We start from the raw sequence: 18,004 nt of genomic DNA, 5'->3' as shown, positions 1-18,004 counted from the left end.
AAGGCTGCCAGAAGAATAAGCAGGGGGCTTTTCTCTACGCTCTGGCCTCTAGAACCCCCTCCACCATCTCCCAGACTAGAGATGCATGAAGAAGAGTGGACAGGAGAAGTGGAGCAAAGGGACAGTTAAGTGACAGACTGCTCTGCCCACTTCGCCCTGGGGACCAGAAACAGCATGCCCTAAGAGGTCGGCACACGCCTCCCATCAACTCAGCACCCAATTATAGCTCCTTAATGTTTATTAATGGTGATCATTTGAAGATGGTTTTTAATTGCCCTTAGAACCTTTAGTCACAAAGAAAAAAAAAAAAAAAGAACCTTCAGTCACAAGTTTTACTGAGCATAAAAGTCAAAAACATCCCTAGCTAGTGAGAGCCCAACTGGGCCCTAGAGGGTCCCAGCCCACCTAGCCCAGACACAGTCACAGTGAAAGGGTGACTCACAAACGTGGCTGCTCCTGGCCTCTCAAAATTTCCATCTTCTCCAGTCCCCCAAAAAACTTCCATCCATCAACCTAAGTCAATAAGCCATGAATTATTGAGCTCACAGAATACAGATCATGAATATGTATGTGTGTGTTTAGAAGACAAGATTGTAAAACAAATGGGCTCCACGGTGGCTTATAGGAAGCCAGCGCACATGCCTTTAAGGAAATGGCTGGAATCATTCTATCTGTGTCTACTGTTCAAGCGTGGTTTGAGCACACAAGAGATGGTAGGGAAATTGGGTTTTCTGGTAGATTTTTTGCTTCTGTTTTTCCAAGCATCCTTGTGTGGAATAAGTTGAGTGAAAACAGCTGGCTGCTCTTCACAAAAACCGAAGGCACAGGCTTTCTTTGAGGTCACAGGTATCACTGCAAATGCCTGTGAGCTGCCTGCAGAAAAGGATGGTATGTAATTAATTCTTCTTCCTGCGCTCCCTCCCCTCCTTCAGCACAGTCCCCGCTCAGCATCTCCACCTCCAACTACTACAGATAGTCCCAAACTTCTGCCCTAATTTCCTTATGGTCTGCAAATAAAGGAGCCAAGGAAGCCACAAAACAGAAGAACATACTAGTTCACAAGACATTTGACCAAAATCCTATGACTGAGCCCAGGATGCTATTCATGCACCCTTTCCCCTCCAAACGCCTTGCTGGTCTCCTCTTTCTAACCCTGCTGCAGCCAGGGTAGGCACCGAAACCGTCTTTGGCGGCTACTGCCAACCGTCTGCCAGTCTCCTGCCCGCCCAGGAGCCCTAAACAACACACCTGCACAGTCTTCTAAGCTGATTCTGACAAGGTCAATTGGCCTCCCTCACTCCCATCTTTATCTGCTACTCCACAGCCCTATCACCACATTCAAAAAACCACCGCCACCACCAACAAAGGGACTTGATCATCCTCTCACTAGGCCATCTCTCTCTACCCAGGGCCTTTCTGCCAGTATTAGCATCAAGTTCAAAGATACATGGGATACCATGCTGCAACCCCCACCCCAGAGTTAGAAACTCTTTCTTTTAAAAAAAAAAAAAGATTTTATTTATTTATTCATAAAAGTCACAGAGAGAGAGGCAGAGACATAGGCAGAGGGAGAAGCAGGCTCCCTGTGGTAAGCCTGATGTGGGACTCAATCCCAGGACCCCAGGATCACGACCCAAGCCAAAGGCAGACACTCAACCACTGAGCTACCCAGGCGCTCCAGCAAACTTTTTCTGTCAAGGGCCAGAGAGTAAATATTTTAGGCTTTGTGAGTCTATTTTAGGCTTTGTAAGTCTATATGACCGAGACTGTAAGTGACAGTCTCGGTCATATACTCCTTTAAAAAAAAAAAAATCCATGAAAAAAGATTTTTTTAAATATTCTTTTAAAAATTTGTGGTAAAATACATATAAATTTGCCATCCTGTGTTTAAGTATAGAGTTCAAGAGAGTTAAGTACATTCTCAGTGTTGTGCCATCTATCTCTAGAGTTCTTTTCATCTTGCAAAACTGGAACTCCATACCAATAAACAACTCTCCATGTTCCCCTCCCCAGCCACCAACCTTTCCAACTGCTGTATCTACAAGTCTGATGACTCCAGGTATCCCACATGTGTAGAATCATAGAGCATTTGTCTTTTTAAGACTCATTGATGTCACTTAGCATACTGTCCTCAAGCCCATGTATGTGGTGGCATGTATGGAATGTCCTAAGGCCGAATAACATTCCACTGTATATTTTTTTCCATATTTGATTTATCCATTCATCTGTAGGCAGATATGAAAACCATTCTTAACTCTCAGGATATACAAAAACAGGGCCACGGGCCGGATTTGGCCCATAGATCATAGTTTGCCAAACCTTGCTCTAAGGACATAAAAAAAAGCATACAACACAGAGGTTGTAAAACTCTCAGTCCACAGCACCTTCAGTGTATGAGGAGCTTTTTCACTGAACGTCTAAGTAAAAGAAATACACAACCATCCCATTTATGAAGTATTTGAATTCAAACAACTTAATACGTACTGAAGTCCTCACTACTTAATTCCCTGGTGGGAACCTTGGGATCAGACTAGCCAATGCCAACCTCCTTCCCTGCTCCACACTGATTTTCATGTGATACTTGATATGGTGCACGGCACCCTCCAAAAACTGTTTCGCAAAAGCGTGACCATATTGAAAGGAATGGATATTCTATGCTGAAACTCAACAATTTCAAGCTATTAATTCATGTGATAGCTGACGGGTGTCACTATTCTTTTTTTAAGATTTTATTTATTCATTCATGAGGACATAGAGAGGCAGAGACATAGGCAGAGGGAGAAGCAGGCTCTGTGCAGGGAGCCCGATGTGGGACTCATCCAGAGACTCTGGGATCACGACCTGAGCCAAAGGCAGAGACGCTCAACCACTGAGCCAGCCAGGCGTCCCGGGGTCACTGTCCTTCCCGCATAAATTGAGAGTATCTCGCTGAACCCTGGCACACTGTTTGAGAACTGCAGGTACCGACTCTTCCAGGGGTTTCAGGATAGAGGTGGGGAAACAGAATCAAATACCAAATACCAAGAACACATCAAACAATAGAAAGGAGCGTATGCTCGGTGCTAGAGGACCCACACAGGCACTAAGCTACAAATTCTAGAAAAGAGAGATCCCTGAAACCTGCAAAGTCAGGGACAGTCATGGAAGGGAGTGGATTTCAGCTGATCCTCAAAGAGAGTAGGATATGACAAGAGAGAAGAGGAAGGTAGAGAAATTTCCAAAGGAAACAAACTAAAGATAGTAGAGGCTCTGAGGCAAGGAGGAGGAAGCCCTGTGGAGGGAGGCATGAGGACACCACAGAAAAGGGAGCCATTTGAAGTTTCAGAGGGTGGATGATGTCTGTAAAGACTGGTTGAGGAGCTTAATGCAGCCATACATGTGAGACAATCTGAGCAAAGAAGTTGTAGCAGCAAGACGTGTGAGCAAAAACTATCCGTGGTCAAGGTAGGTGGAGACGATGACCATGCTGGGAGAAGAAAGACAAGGATCAGACTAAAGAAACTGATGAAAAAAGCTTAGGCATATAGAAGGAGAGCGTAAGAGGAAAGATTCTAGAACAATCAGGCACCTAGGCCAGGTAACCAGGGGGGAGAAAATGCCGTGCAGAGGACATGCTAAGCTAGCCTGGGGTGAGAGCGTAGAGCCTAGCTTTTGATACTCTCAATTTGAGGAGCACGGCAGGTGGCTCAGGCCAAGAAATCCTGCTGGTGGTGGAGGATTCTCAGGCCCTCTGCGAGAGCTAAGGATCATGGGAGTTGATCAGCAGAAGACCAAGACTCCATACACCCATATTTAGGAAAGGAAAGGGGAAAGTCAAGTCCATGTTGCCCACAGGCTGTATAGGAGAACCAGGAGTCTGCAGAGTGGATGTCAAAGGGGGAAAGGAGGTAACCAGGGAGTCAGAAGTCTCAGGTTTGTTAATAAAGCAATTCTTGAAAGTCCCAACATTTTTCAACAATGTTTAAGTGCATTTAATGACCCAGGAGGGGAAAAGCTGGCAGGTATACAAGAAAAAAAGAAAAGCAGTCATCTCTTTCAGGTAGTTTGGAAGGGCTTTATGAGTGGGCAGTGGGATAATACCTTCTCCTTAGGATCCCTGTTCCTTGTATTCCTATTCTCTTCAGCCTCTTCCCTTCTCCCGAACCCCCTTCCTTTCTGCTTTCTTTCACTTCACCACACTTCCCATAACGCCATTCATGCCTGCTGCCTTCTCTGGTCATCACCAGACTGGTCCTGAGCCCTTATCCCCGACACCCCTCTGCATTGACACTGCTCACTCTGGATGCAAATGTTCACCTGCCTTGGGACTAAGGTTCGGGTTTTTCCTAGTCCTCATTCCACCTGCCCCCTGTGCACACCACAGCACTCGTGGTGTACTCTTATCGAAATGCAGTCCTCCGAGCCTAGACTCGGCCTGGAGCTCACTCCCTGTACGTCCTTCCCTACCTGCTCACGTTCCAGGGTCACTCAAGTCCCTCTCGTTGTCATACCCACCCTCCATGTCTGCCCTACACCTTTCCACCCTACCCACCCTGGCCTCCTGCTCCACGACAGCACATATGTTGGTCCTTGCTTCACATTTGTGGTCACCATGTCACTCTCCTGGGTCTCAGATTATAAGCTCCTTGGAGACGAGAGGGTTTTCAGGCAACTTCATTTTCCCACAGGGTCCGATAAAGAGCTCTGCCTCAGTGCCTTTGAACAAACGATATTATCCTTTTATTGTATATGAAATGGTAGAATTTGTCCGGGAATAACTGTGGTTAACACCTTTGCACGTGACAGCATGTGATTTTCAGAATGCTCTCATGTTTGATCTCCATTCACCATAAGGAGAAAAAAGGAGTTTACTATCTGCACTGTGCAGCTGAGGAAACAGACTCAGTGAGGCTGAAAGCTTTGCACAAGGTCACACAGCAGCAAATGCAAGAGCCAGGACTAGAACTTAGATCTTCTGATTCACCATCTAGTACTCTTCCACCACACACCCTGCTTCTGCGTGAACTGTGTAGTAACAAGCCTGACCTGGTGATTGTTACCTGTACTTTAAATGTTTCTTCTTCATTGTTTACTTCTATCTAGTATGTTAGCATATCTGCCTGTCACATTAAAATCTAACTATGATTTCGGGTTCTAGAGAACAAGGGTCAATACACAGAATTAGGCAGGAACTATAAATTATAAAAAGTGGACTTTCTTACATGTTTCTATAAAATCTTAAACCACATCTTACTTAAGCACTAAATCTAAATACACGCTACATGTGCCATCTGTACTTACTAACACTCTAAAATGCTGATACTAGCATATAAGTGTGCTGGATCACCTCTACTTGCCTCTCTCTAGCTTTTCCACCCTGCTCTGAGCCCCCAGATGACTATATGGACCACGTTTTTCCTCAGTTCCTTGCCATCTGGTTTACATTTGGGTTCATGCAAAGAGAGTCCAGCAGGAGACTGGAGGAAGGGAGGAGAATGAAATTGGCTATTTCTTCCCTTGCCTCCTTCTCTGAAGGCATTGTCTCAGGTGTGTTGTGACCCATACCTGAAATTCCTGGTTCTACTCAGGTGTCCCTCTCCATATAGCTCTCTGTTCCTTTACAAACACATTCAGTCTTAGGGACGTAATCCTACCCACCAAGTCTTTGACACTCCTAATATCAAGGGTCTATGTTCTCTCCCCTTGAAAGAGGGTGGGCTTTTTGACTAGAATGAATAATAAAATATACTAGGAATGACACTGTTGTAGTTTCCAGACTACAGCTCCTACTTCCTATCTCTTAAGCCTCCAACAAATATAAAGGAGTCCAACTACCTGAAGCCCGACAACCTGGTGTTGCTTGTAACCGCAGCATACTCATCATGACTGGCACAATAAACTCCTTCGTCAAGCTAACCCTGACCAAAATGACTCCTTGCCTGTGGGGACCATTTGAACTCCTGAATATTCTGCACACAAGGAAGCAGCTACACAGGTCCATTGTTTTTACATCTATATTCAGGAAAGCCATTGAAGTCAGTCAACCATTTGGAACCATGGCAACCCACCTCTTAGACCTCCAACTACAGGGAGTGAAAGTGACCAAGGACCCCTGCTACTACATTCTGAAATCCTCACCACACGTCCCACAGGCCATCTCCCTGGGAGACACAGGCCTCCTCTGATGGCCTTTCTCAGACTGCACAGCACTCCAGGACACTCCCAGCCAACCTCTCCCTCTCCTTCACTTGGGGTCACATTTGCACTGCAGTCCAATGACTCCCACCCTTCCCCACTTTGCTCCCTATTTTCTCTCTCACAAGTATTTCCCCTAATAAAATCCTTGCATGTTTAATCTTATGTTGGCATCTGCTTCTCTGAGAATCCAGACTAATACAATCATACCAATGAATATTCAGCCTTGAAAATTCAGCTTTAATAAATTAAACATACAGAGACAATAGAACTAGCTGTTGCTGGCTCAGGGTTGTCTAAAGTCATAAATAACCAGTTTTGTATGACGGGATGTCCACACCTATGCCTAGATCTAATTCCTAAATGAGCCATATTAACACGGTATCATTTTTTTCTAGTATGACTTTTACAAAGTCTGATTTTTAAACCTATCTCCAAAACTTGATCCTTTTCCAAATGTCCAAAACAGGCTTCCAGTTCCTCCTTCTAAACCCTGGAGAACATGCAGACCTTGGGATTCAAACTTTTCGTAGTTTAGAAAAGTAACGCCACATCTGACCAACGTAGCGGGTCCGAGGCAGCACCCTATACCCAAATTCATTAGTATTTCTTCCACAAAACATACAAATATTAACACAAGTGTGAATAAAAACAGCCTCAAGACAATTCAGGTAAGGGTTTGTCACCAAATGAGTTCAGCAAAGGTTAGGTTGTGCTTCAATATAAATAATAAATTTTGTGAATTTCCGAGTTGTGGATAAGGGACTATGGACCAGTATATCCACATAGAGAAAACGGTGCAGCCTTTTAAAGAAAATAAAATACGACTTTCTGCTAACATAGAAGAAGGACTGGCCATGACACAGCGTAGGACGAAGAAAGCGCATAGTAGAACGACTCACATAGGGAGCATTTCATTGTGCGCATACAGACTGGGAGAGGCGAGGTAGAGACAACCCTGCTTGTCAGGCACCCACACCCACCTCTCATTACCCACAACCCTTTGTAATGACTTCATCTCTGGTTAGGAACTGCTGTGGAAATATAGTTCATGAGAATTGATTGTGATGTAGGCATATGTTTAAGTATGAATTTATTTCTATTATTTATGAGACAGAGAGAATGAGTTCACCTCTGCAAACTGCCTACCTTGATGGGATGGCCAGTAACTAAAATGCCATGCATAAATTGGGAGCTGAGAGAGCACACAATAGAAATTTATTTAGGATACTAAATTAGGCCCTCTGCCAGGGGAAGGGGCACAAAATATGAAAAATATAGACAGGAGCCCCAAAAGTAGACTTCCAGATATCCCTTTCCCTATCAATGAGAGGGCCCAGGCCAGAGGAGGAGAGGGCTCCCACTAGGGAGCCTGTTCTGTTCCAGAAACAGCCAATTCTGATTTTTCTCCTCATCTGCCTCAGGGCCCCTGTCCTGCCACTCATTGGAGGCTCGTATCTTTTTATTCTTTTTAAGATTTTATTTATTTATTCATGAGAGACACAGAGAGACAGAGGCAGAGACACAGGCAGAGGGAGAGCAGGCTCCCTGGGGGGAGCCCAATAAGGGACTCAATCCCAGATCCCAGGATCATGCCCTGAGCTGAAGGCAAACACTCAACTGCTGAGCCACCCGGGCGTCTCATGGGAGGTTCCTTTCTTCATCAACCACTGAACAGCCACAAAGGAGAAGCTGCTCACCCTCCCCCTTGTCCTGTCTCCTTCCTAAACCTTTTTATTCTGATAAGTTAAAAACACAAACAAAGATTGGGGAGCAAGGAGAAAAGTAAATTAGGGAGGAAATATTCTCCCTAAGTCTCTAACTAGCCCTTGGAGAGATTGCCTACAAGTTAGGGAATTTTAATTAGGGATTGGAAATTCAAAACTAATATAGTAAAAGTTCCCTTTGTATTTTATGTATTCAGCATTGACTGTATTTTTTTCCCACAATAAGTATGTATTCCTAACTTCGTGATTTTAAAAAAAAACCTCATATTTCAATGAGAGGCATAATAGAGAACAACATTAGTTCATATATGTAAAGCGCTATTAGTATTCTCTGCGAACTACTGCCCGGGAATGCATCACGTGCCAGCACTCTACTTGGCACTTTGACAAACCTCATTCCATCTGTGTGCTGTTTACTCCGTGTCCCAAGTCCAAGGCTCTGTCCTTGGCACTGGAGACCCCAGTGAACACAGCTGGTGTGAACCTTGCCCACAAGAAGCAGGCAAACCACTGTGGAGACAGCTATTAAACAGGTTATTGCACATTTAATGATTTGATTCTACTTGTGGTAAGTGCTATGAGGAAGTAGGGCAGAGTGACCAGTCAGATCCTTGTAACAGTCTCTGAGGTGGATCTCATCCTCAGTCATGGGTAAAGAGTCATCATCAGTATTTGTAACATTAAGGTATGCTAATTATAATAATGTAAAATATCCTGAACAAATAATAATTATAATTATCACTATTAGAATAACGACTTGGGAAATCATTTCATATCAACTGGTCAATGAGGAAAAGCATGGAAGTAAATGAGGAAGAAAGCCTAAATGTGTGAGCGAGTATATGGACAATGACTGCCAAAGAATTTCAGGAGCAATGTCATGTTTCTTCATAAAGAAGAATCCTTCCATGCGGAGGCTTAGAGACCTCCCGGAATAGACATCCGCCTCACCTCTGGTACGGCAAGACACTAATAGAAGGAAACAAACACGAGGTTCATGTTCTCCAAAGATATGTCCTGTATTTTCCAAGACAGATTTAATTTTGAACACCTGGTCTCCCTGTGCCTATAAACCACTAAAATCATCTAGAAATATCAATATTTTGATGTTTAAACCACATCTGAGATTACCTCTTGAACCTAGAAGTAACACAAAGAACACTGGTAGATCAAAACTGCCATTTGTTTTGGAAAATACTGCCACTACATGCCGAAGGTTCTAAATAGTAAAAGACGAACACTGCCGCGTAAGACCTGTTGCTCTCAACCCGAAACCCCATTACCACAGCTTTAAAGTTCCCACAATGAGGCATTCTTTGAATCTGTAAAATGAGAGTCCAGACAATGGTACTTCCAGATGGAGAAGGGTGGGTATTCCATCAAAACACCATGTGGTAAGTTGTTTCTTGCTTGTCTCCCTAAGAAGCAAAGCAACCCTAATGACTCGACAAAGATTCTCTGAACTAAACACTCTATGTGTCTCTCTACTCAGTGAAGAAAAACTACTTATAATTAGAATTCTAGGTCTATGAGTATCTCCTGACAGCTCACAATGGAAAAGCTATCAGTTGATTTATTATACAAAATGAGAGCATCATAAGGAATTCAGAGAGGTGCTAATGAGACAGCCAACCTTTGCTGGGACCTTAACTTGCTTCACTTTAATTTTTGCTGTCACAAAATTGTTATAAAAAATTATTTTCTGTTAAAGAGATGGCAAATCCATGGCACTTGTGCTACCACTACCCCTTTCCCCACCACAGTAAACGCTGCTCGCTCTCTGACAGACTTGGCCTCAGAGGACAGCTTAACAGAGTTCGGAGGTGAACACAAGAGTCAGAGTCGTTTGCCAACCTCATGTAAACTACCCTACTTGGCACTCACAATGCCATGTTCTATGACACCAACTGGATCCCAACAGATTTAAGCTGTCGCTATTGTTAAGACCCATCTTTCATATTGCCGAGGCGTAGGAACTGGAGGAGAAGAAAAATTAGGTTGAAGTCAGCATCGAGTCAATTACACCGTTCACCTTCCTTGGTTTCTGTCAGTTGTACCATAAACAGGTAAGATTACATTAGTCAATCACTGACCTTATGGAGCGCAGGAGCCAAGACTGGGACCAAGAATCCGTTATAAATATAATTCACAAGCTGATTGCGAATCAAGGGGTGAGCCACCTAAGAGAGAAAGAGGCAGTCACGAAAAAGAGTTGAGTCTTTAGGTCTTCTTAAAATCACATGTTTCTGTGAACATCCTAAATTCAAAAGAGGAAATTCAAGTTCTGGCCATATATTCCACGGTTAAAAAATAATTCAGACTCCGAATCACCGTGTAATTTTTTCAGATGGTTTATTCCAGTATTAAGAGCTTGGATTTGAAATCTGAAAATTGGTAATTTAAAAAATAAATTAAGTAAATAAATAAAAACTGGTAATTTTAAGTTTTAACTTTAAAAAAAGCAGATAATTACTAGACTGAATATGTAAAGGGACTCTAATTAAAATAACAAACTGTAATATATAATTTTACCCCATAATTTCACCGGTGTCCCAATCAACTTGTGCCTAATTAAAAACAAGAATATAACTGTCAAAGTAGACAATTCAATACATTTATTTTGCTAGCAAAAAGAATTTGTGTTGAAGATGCATTTTCTACCAATCATTTATACTGAGAAGGAAGACATTTAGAAAATCTTTTCATAAAAAATAAGATTCCATTCAAAAGCAGAAAACATTACCAAAGGTATAACACTTCCTATATTTGATTTTTGAAATATATTTAGCATGGATAACCCTTCACTTAATATCTTTTGTGAGTAATCTTTTCAGTAGTACCCTCAAACAAGAAAATCTTTAAAGTATATGGCCTTGATTTCAAAAGATAGTGTGAAGTATATCATTTCTCTGCCTTTAACCATGCCTGTTAGTTTTACTTCTCTTTCTTAAAAAAACAATAATAATAATAAAATCAAACAATAAAGTGAAAAGCAATTTCTAGGGAAGTAAAGCTAGATCTTTAAATTACTGATAATCTCTCTCTGTGTGTACATTTGGGAAGGAACTAATAGTTTCATCTTTTTTATTTCCACACACTTCTGCAAGAAATGTTGATAGACTGTAATATTAAAGGGAGGGGGGATCTTAAGATATAATCCATTTATCTCATATATAAATAAAACTTGCTTTGACTTGGCAATAAAAATGAGATAGAAACTAAAGTAATTTACTTGCATTTTCTTCCAAAAGCTATTTCCTTATTTGGTAGATAAACAGATTACAACTAACATTTTTCACCTTACAATCAACATAAAGAAAATTTGATTTCTTAATAAATCCAATATGAAGGTAATATGTATGTTGTATAGAAATAAAACATTTTTATGAAAAGCCACTACATCCTTAAATATATATAAAATCTGATTTTTACTGAAAACAGTAACAAGAAGTCTGAAGGTAAAAATCTAATCAAGAAGCCAAATATACTAGAGTTCAGTGGCTGTTTTTTTTCCCCCGAAGCAGACCAATTTCAAAGCACAGATTTAATTTGTGTTGCTAAGAAGATGCTTAACTTCGTCTAAATTCAATTGGGATAACAATATTCTTTATGTAGCATGCACCATTAGGCAAAATAAAGTGTTTTCCTTTGTATACTCCCAAGAAGACCTTGAAGGAAGAGTGGTATAATTTGGTGTACTTAGAAGCCTAAAAATATCTATTTAATGAGTCAAGCATTGAACTTATTTTTGATGGTTAAGTGGATAATCAAAACGGAATTAGCACTTTTTATAAGGAAGATCAAGAAAACCCACTCATTTCTTTTCTCACTTGAAACTTCCCCCAAACCTATAAACTAACATTTTCGTTCATTCAAGGACGTTCAGTGTGCTTAAAAGAGAGCACTGATACTCACGGACAGCAAGATGTTTCACAAGGACGCTTACAACCCTGCCTCGCCCAGTGCTTGCCCCGGGGCCGCGTACCTGGATGACGTACCTGGATGACGGCGTTGCAGAACTCCAGGGAGTTCATGAACTGGACGAGAGAGGGGAGCAGCAGCCAGTCGTCCTCCAGCAGGCAGTGCCAGTCCTCGCCCTTCTCCTCCAGCTTCGTGGGCAGCGAAGAGTAGAGCCCGCTGAGCCCGGTTGCAAGGACCTGTGTTGGGAGATACAGAGAAGCACTTGCCCAGCGCTCTTAGGCCGCAAGATGTCCAGAACCTCTCGGCCGGCTGGGGCGGCCAGGGGTGCGGGAGACTCATGCAGGGACGAAGGCAGCCTTGATTCTGCACACACACACCCCCCGGCATTTGGGAGAGAGGCAGACCCATGAAGGGGGGCCGCACAGGCGGGGAAGGCCCAGCCCGAGGTCTCCTGGGCAGAGGCCGTGACCAGCTCTATGAGAAAGGCTCCTGCAGCCCCACTAAAGGGCGTGACCAATAGGCACGTGGCTACAGTCTGGACGGCGCCTCGATCTGATCTCCACAAGCTAGAGTAAGAAGACTTGGGGATCACGGGTCAGGTGTGACGGTGGCTGCTGGGTCAGAGCCGAGGCATCAGCAATAAGACAAGAGGAAGTGAAGACAAGGAGGAAGTGAAGTCGAGCATCATGTGTGAGGTGGCTGTGAGGGAGCCCCAGCTAGGCCTCTCCGATCCAGTATCAATCCAAAGCTCGTGGCCTCTACTTCCCTCCCTCGGTGCTAACACGGAACTTCTCAAGTCAGGCTGAGAAAGTTGAGGGTGACTGAGAATTCACATCTCTGTCAGGTGGTCCAGCATGTCTTAAAGAAAAGGGTGATGCCTTTCACAGACACAGAAATGTAGGAAAGAAGCACACTTTCAGAGTCTATGACCAAGGGAAACCATGAATTTCACGGTACCGCAAGCCTCCCAGCTGGGAAGTGACGCCAGCCATATAGCCGCTTAGAGATGCCAACCTGGCAGCCAGGCCGCAAGTGGGCAGAAGTGGCACAGACGGATGTGAGAAAGTTCTCTATAAAAGGCGCTGCCCCAGGATAAACCCTAAGGTTATGAGGAACTCAAATCAGAATGAAACATTCAGGGCAACATTCAATCCTGAGTTAAGCCCAGAAAAGAAAGAGTGAAGCATTCACTGATCTCACACCATCTAATAAGAGGTAAAAGACAACCTACAAGATGGGAGAAGGTATTTGCCAATGATATATCAGATAAAGGGCTAGTATCCAAGATCTATAAAGAACTTATTAAACTTAACAGCAAAGAAGCCAACAATCCAATCATGAAATGGGCAAAAGACATGAACAGACATTTCTCCAAAGAAAACATACAAATGGCCAACAAGCACATGAAAACATGCTCCACATCACTGGCCATCAGGGAAATACAAATCAAAACCACAATGAGATACCACCTCACACCAGTGAGAATGGGGGAAATTAACAAGACAGGAAACAACAAATGTTGGAGAGGATGTAGAGAGAGGGGAACCCTCCTGCACTGTTGGTGGGAATGTGAACTGGTGCAGCCACTCTGGGAAACTGTGTGGAGGTTCCTCAAAGAGATAAACATAGACCTGCCCTACAACCCAGCAATTGCACTGTTGGGGATTTACCCCAAAGATACAGATGCAATGAAATGCCGGGACACCTGCACCCCAATATTTATAGCAGCCATGTCCACAATAGCCAAACTGTGGAAGGAGCCTCGGTGTCCGAGAGATGAATGGATAAAGAAGATGTGGTCTATGTATATAGTGGAATATTACTCAGCCATTAGAAATGACAAATACCCACCCCACCATTTGCTTTGATGTGGACGGAACTGGAGGGTATTATGCAGAGTGAAATAAGTCAATCGGAGAAGGACAAACATTATATGGTTTCACTCATATGGGGAATATAAAAAATAGTTAAAGAGATTATAGGGGAAAGGAGAGAAAATGAGTGGGAAAAATCAGAGAGGGTGACAAATATGAAAGTCCTAACTCTGGGAAATGAACAAGGGGTAGTGGAAGGGGAGGCGGATGGGTGGATGGGGTGACTGGGTGACGGGCACTGAGGGGGGCACTTGACAGGATGAGCACTGGGTGTTATGCTCATAACATATGTTATGAGCTATGTTTTATCAAACTCCAATAAAAAAATATAAGGGTGCTGTGGATATACAAAAGGCCCTGACCCCAGACTTAGGGGGCTGGGAGCAGGAAATGTTCTCAGAAGTGATGTCCAAGCTGCTGAAGAATTAATGGTAGTTAGCCCAGAAAAGATCCTTGGAAGGAGGACCGTTCCAAGCAGAGGAGGTACAAAAGCTCAAAGGAGTAAAAAAATGATGGCATCTGCCGGGAACTAAGAGAAAGGCAGGATTATCGGCACATAGGAGTAGAGGCAGGGTAAGCAGGAGTCAGTTCCTGCAGGGTTTTGTAGACCAGGGAAAGGACACCGCAATGGGGAGCCCAGTAGACAGATGTGTGCACCTTATACCTAGGAGAGGGATCCGGACTAGAGGTGGAGCTCTGGAGCCATTCAGATGCACATGGTATCTCAAGCCATAGGGACCAGAGAGAAGGAAGGCAGGGAGGCTCGAACAGATGAGATAAGACAAAATAATCCACCACGTCTGGCATCAGCAAGAGAAAGTCAGAAGGAAGTGTGGAAACGGCCCCGCGGACCTTGGAAAAATTCTCTGCAAGCTCACTGCTGCCTCTCCTTTTCCCTTGTCCTGTGCCCACAACACCCTGTGTCCCTCTGTGGAGCGGTGGGCTTTCTTGCATTTGTTAGTTTGTTGGCCATCTTCTCCAGCTCACCTGGTCTGACTCATTCATTCTAGTCCACACTGGAGGTGTGGACGATCTGTCGGGTCAGGTATGCCGAGTACCAGATGCCAACAGTACTTGCCGTGGGTAACAACACATCCGGCTCAGCCACAGAGCACAGGCCTGGGGCCTGAGAATCTGGAGGTCTTCCTGTAGAGGAACCAGCTAATGATGGGGGGGGCACCCAATGTGGAATAGAGGCCCACGGTGGAGTGTGAGGGGCCGTGAGAAAGACAGACAAGCCATTTCCATACAGGAGGAGTCAAAATCACCGACATCCATTCCTGTGTTTGCTAGTGACCTTTACCCACGCGTTCATTCACTCACTCGAAGCAAACGGAATGCCTGCAGGCCAGATACTACGTTAAAGTGCAGGAAATGAACAGTGAACAAGATGGTGCATTTATCTCTTTTTCAAAATCGGGGCATCTGTGGTCCCAGAGAAGAATGTCTCCTGTTTAAAGTATTTAACTCCTTGTCAATGCACCCAAACAACTCATTTTAATTCCAGTTTTGAATGTGACCCCAGTGAGTTGCCGGTTTATGAATGTGGAACCTCCGGCAAGAGAGAACAGAGACCGAGAGCTCTCCTTGCAGGGAAATCTAATCTTGATGTCACGTTTTAAAAATCAATTACGTTTGCTAACTCATGCTAAATTAGCCGCAGTACAAAAGCTTTAATTCTGCATACTCCCGATTCCTGAACCACTTTGAGGCTTTGAAGATGAATTCATAAAGACAGGCTTAATTTGTCTGACTAAAAAGCTGGGAATAACTATTCAGTATATCAATATAATTACAGCAACATTAATTTTCAAATTACATACATCACTGACAATAATTAAAAATAATACACACCTAATATTCACTTTTTTAAGAGTATTCTGAAAAGGGCACAGCTGAGATGCAAGCGGAAGCCTGCCTGTACAGAAGGACAGTGCCGTGTGACAGCCGGACACGGAGTCCTGCCTCTAAGAAAGCGGAGCTAGAGGATTGCCTGTGCTGTCCTCTTCTGGGCAGCAGAGAAATATGGAAGAAAAGAGTCTGCAGAATAATAGAGTATTACATAGTTTTGAGAATCTGATTATGAATTTTTATGGCTAAATATTTATATCGTCCTTCCCAAGACTCCGATGCTCGGAGTTGATCCATTCACCCAACCCACAAATATTTCTAGAACATTGACTGTGGGCCTATGCAAGGCTGATGCTGGGGAAAGAGCAGAGAACAAGTCACACCAGGTGAGCTGGACAAAAGAGCCGCTAAGCTAATAAAGACGCCTGGGAGGCCCACTGCTCCATGGAGGGACACAGAGGGTGCTGCGGGCACAGGACAAGGCAAAAAGAGAAGCTGCAACAGGTTTGTGGATCATTTTTCCCAGCAGTTTAATGGCACAATGTATTTACTTTTAAAAAACTTCATTTTGGGGGCACCTGGGTGGTTCAGTGGTTGAGCGTCTGCCTTCAGCTCAGGTCGTGATCCCCTGCAGGGAGGCTGCTTCTCCCTCTGCCTGTGTCTCTGCCTCTCTCTCTCTCTGTTTCTCATGAATAAACAAAATCTTTAAGAAAGGAAAAGAACTTTGTTTTTAACCGAAATTTTTCAAAATCTAGAGACACTGAACAGCTAGTTGAAAATAACACATCCATCCACTACTTTAGCCTTTTATTGATCCTGATCACAAAAAAAAGTAATTGTAAAACATTATATTTATTCCCTGTGCATTAAGTATTAACTCAATATTTCCAATTTATCTTCTCTCAAGGGTCTCCTTAAAAGAAAACTAATCACCATATAAAACCATAAGGATAACAACAGTTCAAAACCACTTTCCTGACAGCAGATTTGTATGGTACTGGTTGAGGCCATGGATTTTAGAATCAGACTAACAGGGTTTCAAACCCAACTCTGCCCTTCACAGAGGTTTCTAGGGTTCAGTTTCTCCAGTGAGCTGATGCAAGAACAAAGAAAATAACACATGGACAGAGACGGGCATCATGGCTCACACACAGCAGTGTCTCCAGGGGAGGGAGGAAAGAGGACATGCACGGAGGGCTAAACACTTCAGGGAAGGTCCATCTTTAACTTGAAACATCTAATGGTACCCGGTTAATTTTAGCAAAAGAAAAAGATTTTCAGCAGATGGCTTTCGTCGGAAGCTAGCAGCAAAGCAGCTGGTGGGGATCATTTGATGCAACTCACCAAAATAAAAAAACCTCATAAATTCTGGGTATGGGATAAATAACTTTCTATCAATGGCTGTATACCTACAGGTTGCTCACTTAAATTTTCATTTCTTGATTTATTTATAGGCTGCTTTCTACTTTTGTCAACATGTTAACAAGTGATGGGGGCATAATCATCAATATTTGGCCAAAAAAAATCCAAAGTGACAGGATCATATACAGTTGGCAATCATTTGTTGCGGCCAAATTGTTCCCCAGAGTATTCTCGATCTCCTTCTTTTTTTCTCTCAGAAGAGCTGGTCTTGGCTGTAGAGGCAGCGAAACAAGGCCCTCCTATCAACTACACCAATGAAAGTTTCCAAAAGTGGTCCAGTCTCCAGAAGGACTCATTACTCTTCTCAAAGCCTGATGCTAACACACTTTGACAACCATACTAATTAGAGAAAGCTTTTTGTCAATTGTGGTCCTTAGCTGGATAGCTAACAGAGTACACTTTTATCTTCAACATAGAGAGTTCTTTTTTTTTTTTTAATTATGTTGTCAGATGTAATTATAGAAAACTGGGTACAAATGAGATTACAGGATCTATCCTAAGGGGCAACTTACCACAAGGAATCTCTGTGTTCCATTCTAGCAAATAAGGTCAGCTGGAGTTGTTGTTTTCCCTCCAATTTTAATGAACTGCATGGTGTTTTAAAACAGGTGTTTGTGTGTTTGTTTTTAAGTAGGCTCCACACCCAGCATGGAGCCCAATGCAGTGGCTTGAACCCTGAGATCACGACCTGAGCTGAAACCAAGAGTCTGATGCTTAACTGACTGAGCCTCCCAGGTGCCCCTAAAACACATTTTTATAAAAGCAACAATTACTCAGTGAAATATGCTTATAGCACAATAAATGGATATCCTAACATTAAAAACATGCTTCATTCTGCTAATACATTTAAATTTTGATGTATGAAACATATAAAACAGAATGGAAAACCTCCGAGATTTAATAGATTTTAATAATTTGCCATAATTTCCTTAGAGTACTCTTTTTTTCCAAAAAAAATAAAAGCACATTACAAATAGAGCTAAACCCTTCTCCAATCCCATTACCATCTCTTCTCCTTCCTTCATTGACCTTAGT

General features: G+C 43.1%; 1 protein-coding gene across 1 annotated transcript in view; it reads right to left on the bottom strand.

Annotated features, from left to right (window-relative positions):
- The window catches only part of FHIP1A (FHF complex subunit HOOK interacting protein 1A), a 230,711-nt gene that overhangs the window by 54,609 nt on the left and 158,098 nt on the right, over positions 1-18,004 (bottom strand). Inside the window, exons 6-7 of the mRNA XM_072724824.1 lie at positions 11,900-12,058; positions 9,995-10,081 (exon numbers count right to left, since the gene is read on the bottom strand). Coding sequence (XP_072580925.1) covers positions 9,995-10,081; positions 11,900-12,058 — 246 coding nt within the window. The remainder of the gene's footprint in view (positions 1-9,994; positions 10,082-11,899; positions 12,059-18,004) is intronic.

This window comes from Vulpes vulpes, chromosome 10 (assembly GCF_048418805.1).
Source record: "Vulpes vulpes isolate BD-2025 chromosome 10, VulVul3, whole genome shotgun sequence".
NCBI lineage: Eukaryota > Metazoa > Chordata > Mammalia > Carnivora > Canidae > Vulpes > Vulpes vulpes.
The sequence above is the reverse complement of the archived record's forward strand: the minus strand, read 5'-3'. Positions and strand labels throughout refer to the sequence as shown.